Below are 18,281 nucleotides of genomic sequence, written 5' to 3' on the forward strand. Positions count from 1 at the left end.
AGGTGCCTCGGCCTGTCCTAGCTAGTCTTTAATTCATAACACTTATCACCACAGGGTTCCATTTTATTATTATTAGCATGTTTTTCTTGACTAAATGGGTTATTATTTAACGAATACTTGCTCCCCTCTTTCTTAAAATTGACTTAAGATATTGCTAATATTTTGTATTCCGTATTTTTAACTTTAAAAATGTTTTTACACTAAGAGTTTTGCGCAGTTATTGTATTTTCTTAATAGTTTCAGCGACTTTGAGCAGTGGATCTCATTTTGTATCATAGTAATATAAACCTAGAACAAAGCCTTCCCTCATTTGAATGAAAACAGTGTTGTTCGTGCGTTATATAATATACGTTTTAGTGGTATTTGCAAATGGTTCACGAAAGGTATTGAAACTACTCAAAGTAAAGTGAGGTGAGTGGCCAAAGCAGAGTTTTTCAACCGCAAGTACTGCTTGTACTCGCAGGAATATTTTTGAAGGGATCTTTCTACCCTTTCAGCTTACCGATAAACTGGGGAAGAGAAGGTCTAACTAGCTGTCGTAACTGCAACTTATTTGCATAAATTGTAGAAGATAGAGAATTCCAATATCATAAAGTAAGCATCATGGCAGCTATGATTACTTTTCAGTATTCTGTCGTATTCCACCTTGCGAATCAGAGAGAGAGAGAGAGAGAGAGAGAGAGAGAGAGAGAGATATTTTGCACTTATTTTTGAAATATCACAGTGCTTGTAGCATGCCTGATTACGTTAAAAACGACTGTTATTCACGTATGAACTAGACAGATTTTTAGATTTCTAAGAGAAAGACGGCTTTGCGACCTAATCGGCCTTGAATTTCCATTACTGACTTTGTTTAACTTGACTTAGCGATGGTCTGGGTATATTCATATATTCGGTTATTGTTAGAAAAATGAGCAAATGCCAGCACATCGGAAGCTTAGAAAAATAATCCAAAAAGAAGGGTCCTTCCCTGAACGTGGAGGGACCTCTCCTTTAAGTGACCTCATAGGGGGTGGACAAAAGGATCCGTGTAACTCTAGACACGGCTGGATGGAGGTGATAACACGGGGCCTGTAGAGGTGGGCGTCGTCTTGATCACAAAAGAATTAATTTTTATTTTCTTGCCTTTCACAACAAGGAGAACGGTCGAACAAACACTCGGGGGTTATCTAGAAAGTTTATTTGCTCCCCATTCAAGTTTTTACCGGTGACAGCATTATTGAATTTCGTAATTTTCAAGGTTGTAACAGAGACGTTTCATTTGCTTGTTTCTTGGTATTAGGGAACACAATGTTTTTCTTCTCCTGAAAATATTTATGATTAAACTCATAGCTATAGTGACATAACTTATTTTATAGAATGTGGCTAACCTTACACAACACAGGTATTTCAAAAGCATAAGTACAGAAATGTATACAATATATTTTCCTGGATCTAAAGTCTGGGGAAAGAAAGTTACCACTTGGGTATATGCCATTCAGTTTATTTAATTAAGAAGGCATTAATGTTAATGGATCTTTCAGGGAAATGACATTTAAAATTTGAAATGATTTCTCCTTGGCCCATATGTGATTGAGCAGATCACCCAGTGAATTTAAGGTGTTGCAAAAATTTCTATATTGAAGATGCGTGCAGAATGTCACGTTCGAAAATTTTTGAACGAAAAAGTTAGGTAAGCACCTTCGGAATCCTTGGGAAATCGACTTATACCTTCTCTTTGACGGAATTTATTGTAAAAAGTAATTTATTCAAGAGCTGATTAAAACTAGCATATAGTTGAATTAAGGCAATCGTAGCTAGTAAGTCACATTTAGTAAGGTACATTGTAGTATAAAAAAAAATGCGGAAGAGTCACATCAACGTGGGCTGTAAATCAGATTCAGCATTAACTAAGCATAAGTAAGACAGAGATGACTTAGAAGATTGCTCGTAAATTCTGCAATTTTCACCATTAAAAGTTAGGCACAGAGAGAGAGAGAGAGAGAGAGAGAGAGAGAGAGAGAGAGAATCTTCTTTCCCACCGTTAATCCTGCATTGAGGGTTCGGTTGCCTGATGCCCCTTCTCCACTGCCTTCTATCACAAGCAACATCCTCCACCAAGCCTCTTCTCTCCATATCATGTTCCTTACAACATCAGGCATGGTTCATTGTTTGGCAAAGGGGTTTTTACGACCGCATGCCCTTGCTGTCATCAACCACAGTTATTGGCGGTGGTCCTCGCCTTTTCCTCAAAAGTCAGACTACAAGGCAGCAGTTTGTCCTTTTAGTCGCCTTTTACGACACGCAGGAGCTACGGTGGTAGTATTCTTACACCCCTACCACAGGGGAGAGAGAGAGAGAGAGAGAGAATGTAGATATCTAATGAATATAGCTTCATGTTAGGTTGGGATCGCTTCAAGATTTTCTTGATTAGAGTTGAATGAAGAAATAAAATTTAATGAAGTAGGGATTATTCATGCCTATTTGCGAGCTCAGGCCCCAACAATCCAGCTGTAACCCACAAGAGGTGACTAGCAATCAATTTCATAAACAATAGCTAAGCAGTGGCATATTGAATTATTAGAAAACATTTACCTCACACCTGAGAGAGAGAGAGAGAGAGAGAGAGAGAGAGAGAGAGAGAAAATGTTCTTAGTGCCTGGTTGTATATTATGTTTCCCTCAGATTCTATGTAAGTAGAAAGCTCAAATGTTAGGGAAAGATTATGATGACAAGCATTAAGAATAGGTAAAATCAGTATTTGCTGTTGTTTTGGCATTTGCTATAGATTCTCGTCTTTTTGTAGTGTTGATTTTGTTCACAAATTTACTGAATCATTTTAGTATAAGTCGTCAAGAATGTGCCTCTGTCACCAGGTCGTGTTTGTGAAGTCAACACTCTGCGCGGTTGAGTGGCAATAGAAATTTCCGTGCCTTTCTTCTTCACTACTTTAAGCTGAGGAGGACGACCTAAATTAATGAGCTCCTCAGTTTTTTTCCTGGATCAGACAATTGACTGGAAAGGGAAGGACCTCGAAACGTGACTCCGTTTCTCTGAACAATGATGAGAGATAGAGAGCTCTAGGAAGGTTTACCTTTCTCGACAGTATGGTTTATGAAAAGAGCCCATCATCCACGAATAGCAAGAAACAACGCCAAGGTTGGACTATTGATTACTGATACTGATGTTCTGATGGCAGTCTACATGGTTGTTGTTAGGTGGCGAAAAGCGACGAATGTACTATTAGAAAATACTCTTTATATTTTGAGAGTAATTCTACCTTCATTTTTACTATTCTGTGATCGCTTACAAAGAAAACATTTGTCACTGAATATTTTTCCGTTTGATTAGTGGCCATTTTATTATAGTATTGCTACCTAATCAGGTAGCCAAATTACCTTAGAAATTCATATTTGATGGAGATACGGTTTTTCATACGACCCTATATCTGTTAATTCTGGAAAAATAAAAAAATTGCAGAAGTGATTTTACACACGTCGTCGTTTCAGGTTGGCAAGTACCATGATGTCGAAAAACGTTAGATTTAGATTGGAGCTTCTTTCGCGGCCATCTTCCCGTCAGATGATCGTGATATCTATGGTGATGTGCTATCACGGTAGTCGGAGAACAATGTAGACTCAGAGAAAAATATTGTGAGATTACATTACCCCAAGGATGAATGACATAAGGGAGCTGATCGGTTTTGGAAATTTTCTGGAATGACACAAGTCCCTATTTTGAAAGAATTTTTGTCCAAGGTCAGTACTTAGGGTAAATGGTTGCCAGACAATGTGTCATTTCGAATTTTCCGTCATTCGGTCCTCCTATTATTTTGCTAACACAAACAGATTGGTCCTGATTTGTTCAATACTGACTAAAATCAAAAGGGTTTGGATCTGGGGTACTGTATGCCTTCTTCATGATCTGGAATTCCTTAAATGAAATAAAATCAAGCTGAAAGATTGTCTTGCGTATTTAACGGAGTAGTTTTAGCGAGGCATTGTCTGTTAAGAATATGAACGTATCTGCAGTCCGCAGAAGGTTGTACTTTTCAAAGCGTTGGTCATAGCTAGCGGTAGGCAACATAAAGTAGCTAGTGTTTCCACAACCTGGGCTTCTTTTACAATATCTGTACAGCAGATCGCTCTCTGGAATTGACGAAAGCTCGATTCGGGGGAGTATTCGTTTTCCGTTATGCCAAAAGATTTCTTATTTTCTTTTTTGATATTCGTTGCGCCTACTATCAATCTGTCTCTGTTTGAGCGCCGACTTTCACAATTTACTTTCTCCTACCGTTACCTATCTGCTGTTTCCTCTTATACGCCAGTTGGTTTTCTTAATCTTCTGTTTAGAAAAATGGAACAGTAGGAGTCAGAGCCAGAATTTTTTTTACTACATTTAACTTACTTTCTCAAGGTCTCTTTCCCCCTCTGTTTATTAATTCTGAAACTACTAACTTTTTCTTTGCACAAAGGAAAGCTGTCTTATGCGTCCTTTGAACTGCTACATTAGGAATTCATCCTTCTTGCCATATATTTTGTCATCGTTTCTTCCACAGCTTCCTCTCTCTCTCTCTCTCTCTCTCTCTCTCTCTCTCTCTCTCTCCTTTCCCCACCACCCCCGTTAAGTCACTCAGAGCCAATAGTGTCACAAAAGGCTCCACTTCCCTCACTGTAATGACCATGATGGGAGCAAGGTCGTTACGGGGTGGGGGGAGGGCTGGAAGGGGTTAGGGAAGAAGGGGAAGAGGAGTCGATTTCGAAGAGACGGCAGATCACGCCTCTCCTCCTCCTCCTCCTCCTCCTCCTCCTCCTCCTCCTCCTCCTCCTCACTTCTCTCGACTTATTCATGGAAATCTGTTATCGATTTTTGTTCATTCTTCGTTCACATGTCCACGCTTGTATGTTTTGCACATGCTTCTTATATTCTCGGTTGTTTTCATTTGGGGGTAATGTAGAAATGCTTATTATTTTCACCAAGTTTCTACAGATCGGTGTTCTTGAGATTTTCTTGGTTTTTCTGCGTTGTGCAACTTGGAATTCATTGCTCATTTTTAATTTAAGGACGTTTTCGATAGCGCCCCATAGTCTCTTGTTTGAATTATATATTGTATTTTTTCTTTAACAAACCTGATCACTTCTAAGTAAACTGGTATGTTTTCGTTCTCCATTTATACTGTTTTCTTTCGATTAAGAATTTATATACCTGAAATCGGTTCTTTATTTTTTAATATGTCTTCTTTCCCTGTCGATGTCATTCTATGACCTGTTGGAGAGAAATATATAAAATATACTTTTGCTTGGCAATATTTAAGAAAAGCAAAGATGATTAGAGAGAGGGAGTGTGATGAAAATGTAAGAAAAAGGTTTAGCAAGAAAACCAGATCGGTAAACCTCAACAGAAATATAACAAGATAAACCTTAACAGAAATAAATGTTTTATATAAATAATAATGATTAAAATAAGCTACCCACACGCCAAGAATTTCATTTCGTACGAACTGATTGTGAAAGCTATGAAGGAGACATCAGGATAGAAGGGGATGGAAATTGAAAAAGGTATGGAAATTGGAGCAAAAGGAATTCAATTAGAGATAAAGAGATTGTACCGTAATAGTTCTCATACTAATGTTAATGTTGTTATGTAAGAAAAATAGTAAAACTAGCAAGAGGATTTCACTCAAGGGTGCTAGCCAGCCGTGAAGTCTAAATCCGGTGTGCGCACACTCAGAATCTATAACACTTAAGTTTCTTAGCACCCATTCCATTTGTCATTCCGGTTCCTTAATAGCTGTTGGAGCACACACCCACCTTGCCGCTAGACAGTAACTGATGCCTCAGTATTGGAAAGGGTAGATCATGCCATCAGAATTTATATCATTGTCATTGCAGCAGTTGACATACAAGCTGATATTAAGCTCGTCATTCGAAACAAGAATTTAGTACTTATGATAATGGAACTTGATTAGTTGCAGTGACAGGTCTTCAGGTCGAATTTTAACAAATCAAATCACTTTGTCGGGAGAAGAGAATATTCTTCATATTTTTGAACCTATTAGTTGAAAAAGTAGAGGGATGGCTTCGTTTTTATTTTTGGACGAATATGAAATTGTTTCGAAAAATATCTGATGAAGACTGCAAGATAGGTGCGTATTTTTTCGGATGGACAAATACAGTGTTCCAATATGAAAGAAATTTCAAGTCATGACCTTTCTACTAGAGTGAGAGAGAGAGAGAGCTCACACATTTTTATTGTTTACCTAATTAGGACCAACGACCCCATTCGATTAGAAAGTAAACACACGCGGCCGACAGGCACACATGTCCATATGGATATATGAATGTTGCTACTTAAAAAGAGATTTGTTTTCTTATATAGCTACAAGTTCTCCCAGTCTCGTAAGACTTGATTACTGTCTCTGACACTTGCTGGTATGATAGCATTATGAAATAGGCAAAACTAATACTGTTAATGCTAACTATATTTCGAAACCATGTACAAGAAAGCCTAGTTTTAGGGAATTATATTCACACATGTGTATTATGTATGTGTTTCACCATTAGACCGCACCCTTATCTGAAAGGCTGCCAAGAAAAGGGAAGGCATAATTAATATCCTTTACATTTAACCACACTGTTAAGTACAAGAAAACTCGTCAGCAGCATGTCGAACCCTGTCACTCATACGGCACCAACATTGAATTCTCCTATGCATTCATTCTCTCGATTCCTAGATGTTGAGTCCCTTCTTTCCTAATACCTCTCGCTTATTGTCCCACTTATGATGCAGCGCTTGGCTAACGTTTGCTTAGTCTGTAGATCACTCCCTGCTGTAAATTGGTTTTTGCGTCTGCTGCAGTCAAATGGCAGAGGCACCAGCACTTTGCGCCTACAGATTTGCTGAGAAAGCAGGAGGCTGCACCCTTCTGGCGCCACGCCCCCCTAAGATGAAAAATACATGCATACATGTGTATATACATATATAATATATATATATATTCATTAATATAAGATAAAAGAAATGTAATAAGGAAAAATCAATGTTTCCATTTAAAAGTCTATGGTTATATAGTATAACGCTACTTTGCCGTAAATAACTTAGATATCAGAATAAGACTACATTGGTTGGGCAGTTTCCTGAGGTTCACGTCAGGCTTCCTAATCTTTTTTTCACACAACAACATGCTTGTGGGGCGGCATATGACAAGGGGCCCTCCTAGCTTAGCCTAAACCAGTCAACCTAAACACCAGAAATAATATTTTTGAATCCTTGCACTAACCTAATTATTTAGTAATACTAGAATACGGATGGCAGTTTATTGCCGCACTCCAAGTACACATATTCATTTTGTTTTATTTTATTTAGTAAATAAAGTCATCCAAAGGACACTTGTGTGATAGTGTTGCAAATGGCGTTCATAGACGGAAAGCTTTTTTTCCCCAGTGTATCTGCCTTATCTTTTCCTGCTCTGAGATACGGGTGATGTGTAGCGACATGTCGTTTTGATGTTAACGTGATATCAGTAGACGAGATTTTCTTTAGAACTCCCAACTCAATGCAGCAGCCTTTATGTTTGCTGTTTATATATCTAGAAACAATATTAGTCATCATCCTCAGTTGACGACACATTTTCCTAAGAGAATATTTTTGGTAACGAGTACATGCGTGACTTTGTTTTTAATTTTTTATACTCATTTATACATATTCATGTACATATACATATATACACACGCACGCACGAGTACACACGCATTTGAATACATACTATGTATGTATGTCTATATTAAGCTGCTTACTCTAATATCATATGGTGTGGCTTAAAACTTCTAAAGCTCTTGTTACTACATCTGCTACACCGCAGGCTCATTAGCAGTTATACGTTAAACACCTCACTTGACCATAAGCTGTCGTCTTCTGGATTTTAAGGTTCTTCTGTTCGAGCACCAATTCCATCGCTTTCTTTGCCTTCTTCTCCACCATCCTCCCAAACTTCAAATTATATGCTGTTTTCACTGACAAATCGACTTCCATTCGATCAGCATAAACAAACCAACTGGAGGGACAGTGGTCCATCTTTTCTGTTCCAACCAATTGACTTCTACAGTATCTGAGTATTTGTATTACTTTCAACAAATAAATCTTCTTACTCCACATATGTTAATTTAAGCAACCATTAGTCTCGTGTTTGCATTTAACATCTTCGTTTTACTTATATAAAGGAGAGTTAGCTTGACAATCCAACTTGGCTTCCATGTTCACTTTTGATATCTTTGTGGTTTTGCTTAAACCACTCTACCTTTCTTTCCTCGCCTATTCTCTGACTTACCATTTCGTTTTTTTTTTATTGTTATCGTTGACATTTGCTCCCAAATACCTTTTTAAGCATGTCTCCTCCTTTCTTCGGCATCTGTGTTAACATCATCCCGGTTTCCACTCACCTTCATACCCTTATTCTGTGTCACATTAATTTTCAACTTCTTCCTCTACAAATTCTTTTCAGTATTTTTCACTAGCTCCTGCAGTTTCACTTAATTACCCCGTTCACAACTTTTTATACTTTCTTATCGCACGAACTTTTGTCCCATTGCACGATCTTGCACCTGCATCTTTTGTTCCCTTTCTGACTTAGGGAATCATCCCATCAATGAAGAATATAAAATTCTCACAGAGCCACACCACATCTTTGTCTCAGGCCCAATCTTACATCAGCAAAGTCACTATCTTCTCTATGTATGCAATCACATGCTTCATTTTTATCATAAATACTTTTAATTGCCCTCAACAATCAACCTCTTGCGTCGTACTCCTTCAGAATCTTTTACGTTGGATATCTGTCGACTGTTATTAACTTTTTTTTTCTTTTTAAGTACATGCGCACCACATACAGCTTTTAGCTTTACTCTCAAAATATCAGTCATTTCATGAAGAAAAAAAAAGGAACTGTAGCACTCTCTTGTAAGCGTCCACTTTTGGTGTATTTCCATTTTTCAACCCCTAATTGCCTTTCTTACATCCTTAACAGTTAATTTCAAAAGCATTCTGAAGTTTCAGCCAACCCTTTCCACTCTCACATCATCCATCCAGATCTGCCTCTCTTTTGTCCTCCTGCAGAAAAACTCGAAAACGCTCTAGGTCAGCGACACTAGAATGTTCTCTCATTAGACAGCAGCTCTTCATTTTCATCTTGTATTCTAAGATTAGTTTGCTCACAAACCTTTTCATCTACAGTTACTTCCGTCCAGCACATATATACTCTTTTCCTCAGACTTACTTTCATTTGTTTATTCTTTTTCTTCCTCTCTTTTTGAGTACCGTATCCATCATTTAGTTTTTCTGTACATAATCTTTTCTTTAGTCTGTTCCTGCAACTCGGACAGTCTGTTTTTTTTTACTAAATCTTTCATTTTCAAATTTTACTACTTACTGTATTATCCCATGTTCTTAGTTTCTCATTTATTTGTTATTGTGCCTCTCTTGTTTTGTTATGGCTTTAGTAATACATTCCTTTTGATTTCGGTTCCATCATACATATCCATGCCTTCCCCATTCGGTGAATGGGGAAGGCATGGATATGTATGATGGAACGTGTAATTCTTCAGTAAATACAGAATAATGGGTGACTTTCATTGGACCTATTGACCAGCATCTTTGGAAAAGGCAACCAGAGTCCTTTCAGTCTCAAATTACTCTATTAAAATATTAGCTAAAATAGGAGAGAGAGGGGGACCCATGGAAAAACCGTTCACTCGTGAGAAACAATGACCGTTATATACGAAATGGCAGTTTTGACACAGGTCTGTGATATCAATAAGTAAATTACTTTGGAGAACATATTTAATCTGTTTTACTCTTTAAAAAAGCAGTAGTCTTTACAATTACGTTAGTGAACAAAGACTGTGTCCCAACCACACATTTTCTTATTGTTAAGATTTACCCCCTAATAACTTCAACAAAATCCACTTTATAATGTTGATATACAAGAGTTTAGTTATAAACTGGATTTTAAAGACTCATTGCACTTTTGTCAGTAAGCTGTTTGCGTATGTAAATAAACCACCTGGCGATATTTAATTCCTTTAATTTCTTTGATTATATATATATATATATATATATATATATATATATATATATATATATATATATATATATATATATATATATATATATATATATATATATATATATATATATATATGTGTGTGTGTGTGTGTGTGTGTGTGTGTATCTGTGAAGTGTATACATATATATGTATGTATGTATTTTATATATTATAAAATAGATTAAATATGATTACATTAAGAAAAACCAGAAAGAATGACCATGATTCAGAGGTGTGGCAAAGCGCAGGGTTAGCGAATATGGTTACATGGGCACCAACTGGTATTATGAAAGTAATTATTGGCGATTGACGTAATCGAAGTGAGACAAATATGCCGGCGAGGTAAGAAAAATCTTAATTTAAAGGATGAGATGTCAAACATTCCTAACTACCCAAAGAAAAAGTGTGTATTTTTATACTGCATAGGCATTTTGTTTTTCGAAAGAGAAATACTGTCTCAAATAGTCTTGGCCATCGCCACTAAGCCCGAACATCAGTAATTTCATCGCCGTAAACCAAAATGTAATAAAACAGGGAATTTATTCTATTTTAAATTATCAGTGCTAGGATTCAAACCACCTTTAATTTAGGAGTGATACCAGTCTTCACGTAACAACAGTAAGACAGCATTATGACGGTTTCAATAGGAAAACGTTAGAATAAGTTTATCAGGGCACATAAAGTAGTCCTCTCTCTCTCTCTCTCTCTCTCTCTCTCTCTCTCTCTCTCTCTCTCTCTCTCTCTCTGTGTGTGTGTGTGTGTCTATTGGTGTGCAGTTATGTGTGTGTGTCTGCCCTTGTGCTTCGTGCACTCGAACCTATGCATCACCCCTTGCGGATTACTGTCCTTCCCTGTAATTAACAACCTAATTTGTGCCTATCGATACTCTCAGCCGAAACATATGTATCGACGCCTCATTTGGAGAGCGGAGCCAGAAGAAAAGCTGCCCGGAAGGCGGGAATTCGATATCTCTCGTTTGTTTCGGTCGTCGAGGTAATTACCCTAAGTGGTCTGGAATGGTTCTTGGGAAATAATGACTCGTATCATTTGCCAACCGACCTCTTCATCCGATATCAGGCGCATTAAGTTTAGTGGGGATATGCATTTCCGCCTGAGTCTCTTGTCTTTCCACAGTAAACGTTCCGTGTACGGCTAGTGAGGCACTACTTAGGGGTTCAGTAAGACTTATCTTGTCATGTGACTTGCGAGGCGCTGGACGAGGCGCCTTCAAGGCTTTCATTTGGAGGGTGTCCTCTTTGTAAATCTCCATTGCCGCCTCCTTTCTGCCTTAACACATTGTCTTTTTCGGAATCCAGGATTAGGAGCTAGTCTTCTTACAAGATGTCGATTTGAAATTTCCTCGGTTACTTATCCGATCACTTTAATTTCCAGATTGTACTTTTAGCAAGATCAGCAAATCAAGCTATGAAAGTTAGTTGCTCAAGCCCTTTGCTCTTCTTGATTTCATTCATTGTTTTTATAATTTTAAAAGACAAAATAGCAACTCTAAATAATTCATATTGTTATTTAATGTGTATTTTTTCCTGTGAATTTGAACTGTTAAGTTAACACTTCTCTCATAATATGTTTAGCATAAGAGCAGTTGGACGGTCAGGTTTTGTAAGGACTTTCACTGGAAATGACATTCTGAGGATCATTGAAGGTGCTTTACTTTATTTCCGTAAAAGAACAAAATTTAAACTAAGAAAGGAACAGATCGGTAACGAATGAAAGAATGAAGAGGTTCAATAGAGGGAACAGAAAAATAAAAATATTGAAGTAAAAACTCATTTATTTATTTTAATCTCAAATGTGCCGAATGAAATAGGTAGGGATAAATTTCATTCGAAATTCCTAGAGCAGCTAGACTTATCTGAGCGTCTCTTATGAGTATCATTTTACTTTGATATTAGTTGATACATTGTAGTCTGTACACAATATCATAAGAGGACCAATGAACGGGAAAGCTTCAAATAAACTCACCCATTATTATAAAATCATTAGGGCAATGTAACTGACTTCACAGGCCAGTGACTTTCATATATGAAAGGTGAGCGAGACGAAGGATTGATCATAATTTCTGATTCCTGAGTTCATGATTTCCATAATGTCTATCTTATTGCGAACTCAGAAGACGCCTGCATAGCGGCTTTGGAATTCTTGTTAACATAACTTCTGGAATTCATAATTTTCCTATCGGTTTCACTTAGCTCTCTTTTAAGAACAATGTTACAAATATCGCGTAAGGCCATTATGTCTCCTACTTATTGTAACTGAAGTACAATAAGTCATTCGTACAGAGCGAGGGGATTCTGTCAGTGTTCTCAAATTTCATATAATATATAAATACTTCCATTGACACCATATCCTGGTGATGATAGTGGATAGACAATCTTTTATGATAATTTTTATTGTAACGAATCAGAGTAAATTAGTAATGTCTGTGTGAACACTTAAAAAAAATCTGTACATAAGGATATGAGTGTTGGTGAATATGAAAGGATTAACTTAGGTGATGAAAGTGATTTATTCATCACGTCAGTTTAACATATGATCTATTGTTTGAATATTCCCTGTTTTTGCCCCATTCCTCATCGCATGTGAATATGTTACATTACTGGAGATACGGTTTTTATAAAGATGACAACTATAAATTGAAAACGCAGTGCACGTGACAGTGATAGCCCATGGAGAATGAAATTCATTTGCCGTCGTCCAGTCAAAGGCCATCTCTCACAATAAGATAAAGATACAGAAAGTAGGTACCTTGGTCCAAGCCTTAAGGTACCCTCATTTTCTACGGCAAGGGTATATGGGAGTTCATATAATGTTCATTGTACCCATTTTATTTCAATTTTTGTCATATATCTGTCGCATACTTCGTCTCATAGGTTACCAATTTTTCAAAATAATATATTCATTTTTTATACCCTCTTTTGTTAACAAATAAATTTCAACTGCGTATGCATTTAGATTCAAAGTTGGCCTTTCTGGAAACCATATACTGCACCTTTAAATGGTTTTTTCTGACTTCCTGATCAAAATGATCGTCTCATTTTTGGCTGACACTTTTCAATTTGCATTCTGATTGAGAGATATTTTTCTCTGGCCTAGTCATCAGTTCGAGAGGGTTTATTTTCCTTTTTTGTGCGCATCGTTTGAAGGTCAATATATTTGTTAACCGAGGTGAGAAGGTACAATTCATCTTGAGAGAGAGAGAGAGAGAGAGAGAGAGAGAGAGAGAGAGAGAGAGAGAGAGAGAGAGAGAGAGAGAGAGAGAGAGAGAGATTTCTAAACTGAATGCCAACTTCGTTTAGCATTCTTAACATCATCAGCCAATATAAAGCGCCATTTGTATTGAAATACAGGTGATAAAAGATCAAGACCTTTTGTTACCATCCCAACTACTTTTGATTCAGGGGCCTCTAGTATTAGCAGCGCAATGTCCTTAATAGACCAGACATAGAGATAAAAAAAAACAGTAAAAGGAATAAATTTGGGCTTCATTTGGAAAGAAACATTCACAAAAAACACAAAACAACAACGTCATCAGCGTCACTACCACCTGCGGCCACCTTGTTTTACGTCATCTTCAGACGTTTTAGCTGGAAGTGTGCTTTTGGCGCGCACGGGAAGGACGCCTTTGGCGGCATCCGAGGTCTAGGTGTCAATACCAGAAACCACGCCCCAAGGCTCCAAATGTTGGAGGGTTTTAGAAAATGAGAGAGAGAGAGAGAGAGAGGTGTTTGTTATCGGAGAAACGCTGTGTAATTCTAACAGACATATCTGTCTACTTGTTCATGAAAGTTTATAAACTTCATCATGCTAGGTGTAGGCTAAATATTTTCATTATAAATGTTGAGGGTAGTTCGAAAACAAAGAAGGAACCAGATATGAATAATCTGTCCGTGTAAAGATTGTTTTATTTTCATTCCCTCTGAGGATGAGAAAATAAGACTTCGTAAAGTTTAAGGATTTATAGTGTATTATTAACAATATTCCAAGGTTTACTCTCAAGAGCGCGACTGTTCTTGCCAGCGTTCTTTGTGAATATTGTAAAATACTGTATTTTCGAGGTTAATAATTCCAGATCAATATTCTTCGATCTTTAGATATTATCCGTCAGGAGAGGAAATTAATTGACCCCGATAACTGATTCCATACAAAAGTCGCATTATTCATCTGAAGCACATGTCCCGCGTCGTCGCCCCCCCCCCCCTCCCTTTTATTTTTTATTTCGTGACTTATTTTTTAAAGAACTATTCGAGATCAGTCCCTATTTTCCTCGTTAGTTCAGGCAGGGGTAAAATCATGGAATGCCACCAATGCACCTCCTTCGGTTTTACAGTTTTTCTGAAAACATGGGAGTCGCAATTTGTACTTGTTACTTAATCTGCCATTAGAAGGGATACTCTAGGGTCTTAAAATGACATATATCTGGAAGCTGATAGGCAGGGGAAATAGGAGATTTCTCTGCAACGATCAAAACTATACACCTACCCCCAATCAGTAGGATTGTGATATCGTTCGGATCAAATAATTAGGGTCCAACGTGGGACCTTTCTGCTAAATTTTATGAATATTGCATAAGAAAGTGTGATAAAAAAATAAAGTGACAATAAACAATAAACTCCACCTGGGTGAAGTTCAGTGATAACATACAATATAGTTAATGGTAAAATGAAATGCACCTGGAAGGAATTAAAATCAGAAAATGATAGGATCTCACCTTAACCTTTCAGTGATATGTGTATTGTAAAGACAGGCTGAACCTTTTGATGGGGTGGTGCGTAGGTTTCACTCTGTTTAGAAATGACATCCTAATCAACAATATCCCTGTTTCGTGAAGATGTGAAAAGAAGAGAGGATTTGATATCATTATAGAGGAAGATTTCTGCACATAAATGATGATGTTTGCCATCACCAGTACGACACAAGCACATAAAATAGGATGACTGATTTCATAGCCCATCAGTTTAAGTAGGCTGACTTTTCAAGTAATGGATTTTCCCTGATAAAGACGGGCGTTCCGAGTCGTTCTTGAAAAACTGTCTGAAATGGTCAGACCTGGCGTGGAAAGATGCTGTCTGTGGAGAAGTGACCTTGCGGCAGCATGTGGCATGTGATCCTTATACAAAGGGGGATGTAGCAGTTAAGAAACCTTCTGGCATTTGCAAGGAAATAGGGGATGTTCAGTGAGAAAATGAGCTTTCTAAGGTTTGTCGACGCATCTCTCAGTTGGAAGCAATCCTGGCGACAACCTTACCTGAAGCAGAGAGGTTTTCCCAGCGGAGAGGTAAAAGTTGGGAAACAAAACTTTTTAGATGCATAGACGCTTTACAATGCTAGAAGTATCATGTGTGACTTACCTCTTAATAAACGCATATTGTTGGGTCAAAGTGAGAAATCATACATAGAAAAGACTATCATGTGAACGAGAGAAATAACAGATGCGAGACTGACCTTGCCGGAAGTGGAAATGCCTTTCCAGAGGGAGAAGTAACAGATGATGTAGACAGCCAGGAGACACAGGGCTAAGTCCAACTTGATATGACCGAGGTCGGAGATGCCGGAACTTCCTTGTAACTGAAGGACCTCTCGTCTGAACAGAAAAAGACGGAAAACAAGATATTCTTTAGTCATTATGTAATAGTTCTTATGTCATGGCGAGATGAAAATATAGTAGTAAATGGTGATATCGTATGGGAGCCTGTTTCTGGGAAATTGTTGCTGCTCGGTGATGGCTGTATTATGATGTTTAGACTAAGAGCAACTAGGGAAACATTTCCAGCAACTCCCAGTGTTCATAAAGATTCTTATGGGAATAAGGTATGAGATATAAGGAAAACGTTTAGGCTTTTGGTATGTAATAGAGCATGTAATTCCTGGCAACCTTATATAATTCTTTTTTTCCGTAAAAATACACGATATAGATAGTAAAAAAATGGAAAACGAATTGTGATAACTGTTTTTTTTTTTTTTTTGTACGTAATTAACACTGTTATGATTTTGCCACGTTACAGATCTTTTGTCCATCTGAGTTCCGTTTAGCGATAATCATACTGCCGTTTTACTTTTGGAAGGGTTGCCGGATTTTGGGTGCAACCTTCAGGTTGCCAAGAAAGTTTTTATTTGTGAGGTTGCTAGCCCCTTGCCCCTTTTCTTGACATCATCAGACTCTGGTACCCATTTACAGCTAGATGGACCAGTGGACCGTAGACTGGGAGTGATCCCCGGCTTGTCAACGTGAACTAAGGGCTGGAACACTTGGTTCCAGTGGGTCGATCTATCTATCTATCTATCTATCTGCATACTTATGCATGTATACGTATTTTTGTATATTATATATATATATATATTATATATATATATATATATAGATATATAGATAATATATATATATATACGTTACATTATGTGGAAGACTCATTTTTTACGATCGGATTCCAACATGACCTCAACAATGGGCCACGATTTGTGAAAATTAAGCCTATAGTGAAACTAATTAACCATACGCCCACTTTACCATGCTTTTAATGTCTTTTTATAAAGCTTTTTTTTTCAGATTCTCTTCTTTTATTTTATTAGCCATTTGTGGGTGGTTTGTTACTTTACGAAAATTATGCGTGCATGTCCCATTTTATTATATCGAATTTAATATATCGATAAACAAAAAATATACTATGTAGTACTATACATACACAAATACACATATATATATATATATATATATATATAATATATATATATATATATATATATATATGTGTGTATTGTGTATGTATGTACTACATAGTATATTTTTTGTTTATCGATATATTAAATTCGATATAATAAAATGGACATGCACGCATAATTTTCGTAAAGTAACAACCACCCACAAATGGCTAAATAAATAAAAGAAGAGAATCTGAAAAAAAAAGCTTTATAAAAGACATTAAAAGCATGGTAAAGTGCGTATGGTTAATTAGTTTCACTATAGGCTTAATTTTCAAATCGTGCCCATTGTGAGGTCATGTGAATCTATCTTAAAAATAGCTTCCACATAATGTAACGTAAAAAAGTTTTCACCCCTGGAATTATGATACAGACATTTACCTCTCCAATTCTCAAAGTATTTATTACCTCCACAGATTGCTTTTTTTGTATTTATCATATTTATATTCACAACATTACTCTGGCTAACATTTGATATCAAATTTCTCTTCATCTTTGTCTTTGCATACGTTCTGTAACCCATGACAGTGTGCCCCACGGTCGGTTATGGAGGTTATGTCACCAACGAGGACTTAGTGAATAATTCCAAAAATATCGATTCTCAGAGCCTACAAACTTCCGTCGATATCTTCGATTCTCTCTTTGGTATCAATGAGGAAAAGTGTGTTTTTGTTATGAACACATTCATATTTCTATTCATGTATATAGGCTACGTACATTCATCTAACCACGACTGTTTATATGTGTACGTATGTATGGTCGCATGTACACTACCTGCATTTTGGAAACGTATTCTGTAAAGCCTTTTAATTGTTGTTATTCCTAGGCGACTTGAAATATGTATCTTATATTCTTCGTTTCTCTGTACTTTGATTTCTGGTGTGGGCGCGACTTACTGGTCGAGGTATGTAAATGAAATTCTAAGTGATATTACCGCAGAGTTTCTCTCCTTGTTTGGTGAAGTGTCGTGCGGCTTCTCTTTTTAATTTCGAAACATTTCTTCCTGACAATTCCATTCAGTCCCAGAAATTCGTTCGTCAGCTATATTGAAGGTATTTGTTTTATCAATTCTGCTCTCTCTCTCCCTCACACTCTCTCTCTCTCTCTCTCTCTCTCTCTCTCTCTCTCTCTCTCTTCTCTCTCTCCTCTATCCCTCCCTTTCATCTCTTAAGTGGCCCTGATCGCAATTACTCATCGCCCAATATCGCCTTTTCGACGCAAGAGATTCTTCTCCTTTGATCCCCTCATAAGTGTACATGTGCATACGCACTGCTGTGCGTTTGTTTGTTTATTTTTTTTCTTCTTTATTGCTTTTGTCACCATGAATAACTTCTTTCAGTAAGCCACAGCATACTTAAAACTGGAAACGTCTAGATTTGAAGGAATGTACGTTAATCACTTTGTGATGCTTATTTCCCTTTGAATAAAAGATCTCGCCACTTTGCAATACTGAAATGATTATATACACGAGCATTAATCGCTTAAT

At 37.1% G+C, this 18,281-nt stretch overlaps 1 protein-coding gene across 1 annotated transcript in view; it reads right to left on the minus strand.

The window, feature by feature from the left end:
- Window positions 1-18,281, minus strand: part of LOC135216434 (sodium-dependent dopamine transporter-like) — a 259,994-nt gene that overhangs the window by 36,780 nt on the left and 204,933 nt on the right. Inside the window, exon 6 of the mRNA XM_064251797.1 lies at window positions 15,542-15,680. Coding sequence (XP_064107867.1) covers window positions 15,542-15,680 — 139 coding nt within the window. The remainder of the gene's footprint in view (window positions 1-15,541; window positions 15,681-18,281) is intronic.

This window comes from Macrobrachium nipponense, chromosome 6 (genome assembly GCF_015104395.2).
Source record: "Macrobrachium nipponense isolate FS-2020 chromosome 6, ASM1510439v2, whole genome shotgun sequence".
Lineage (NCBI taxonomy): Eukaryota > Metazoa > Arthropoda > Malacostraca > Decapoda > Palaemonidae > Macrobrachium > Macrobrachium nipponense.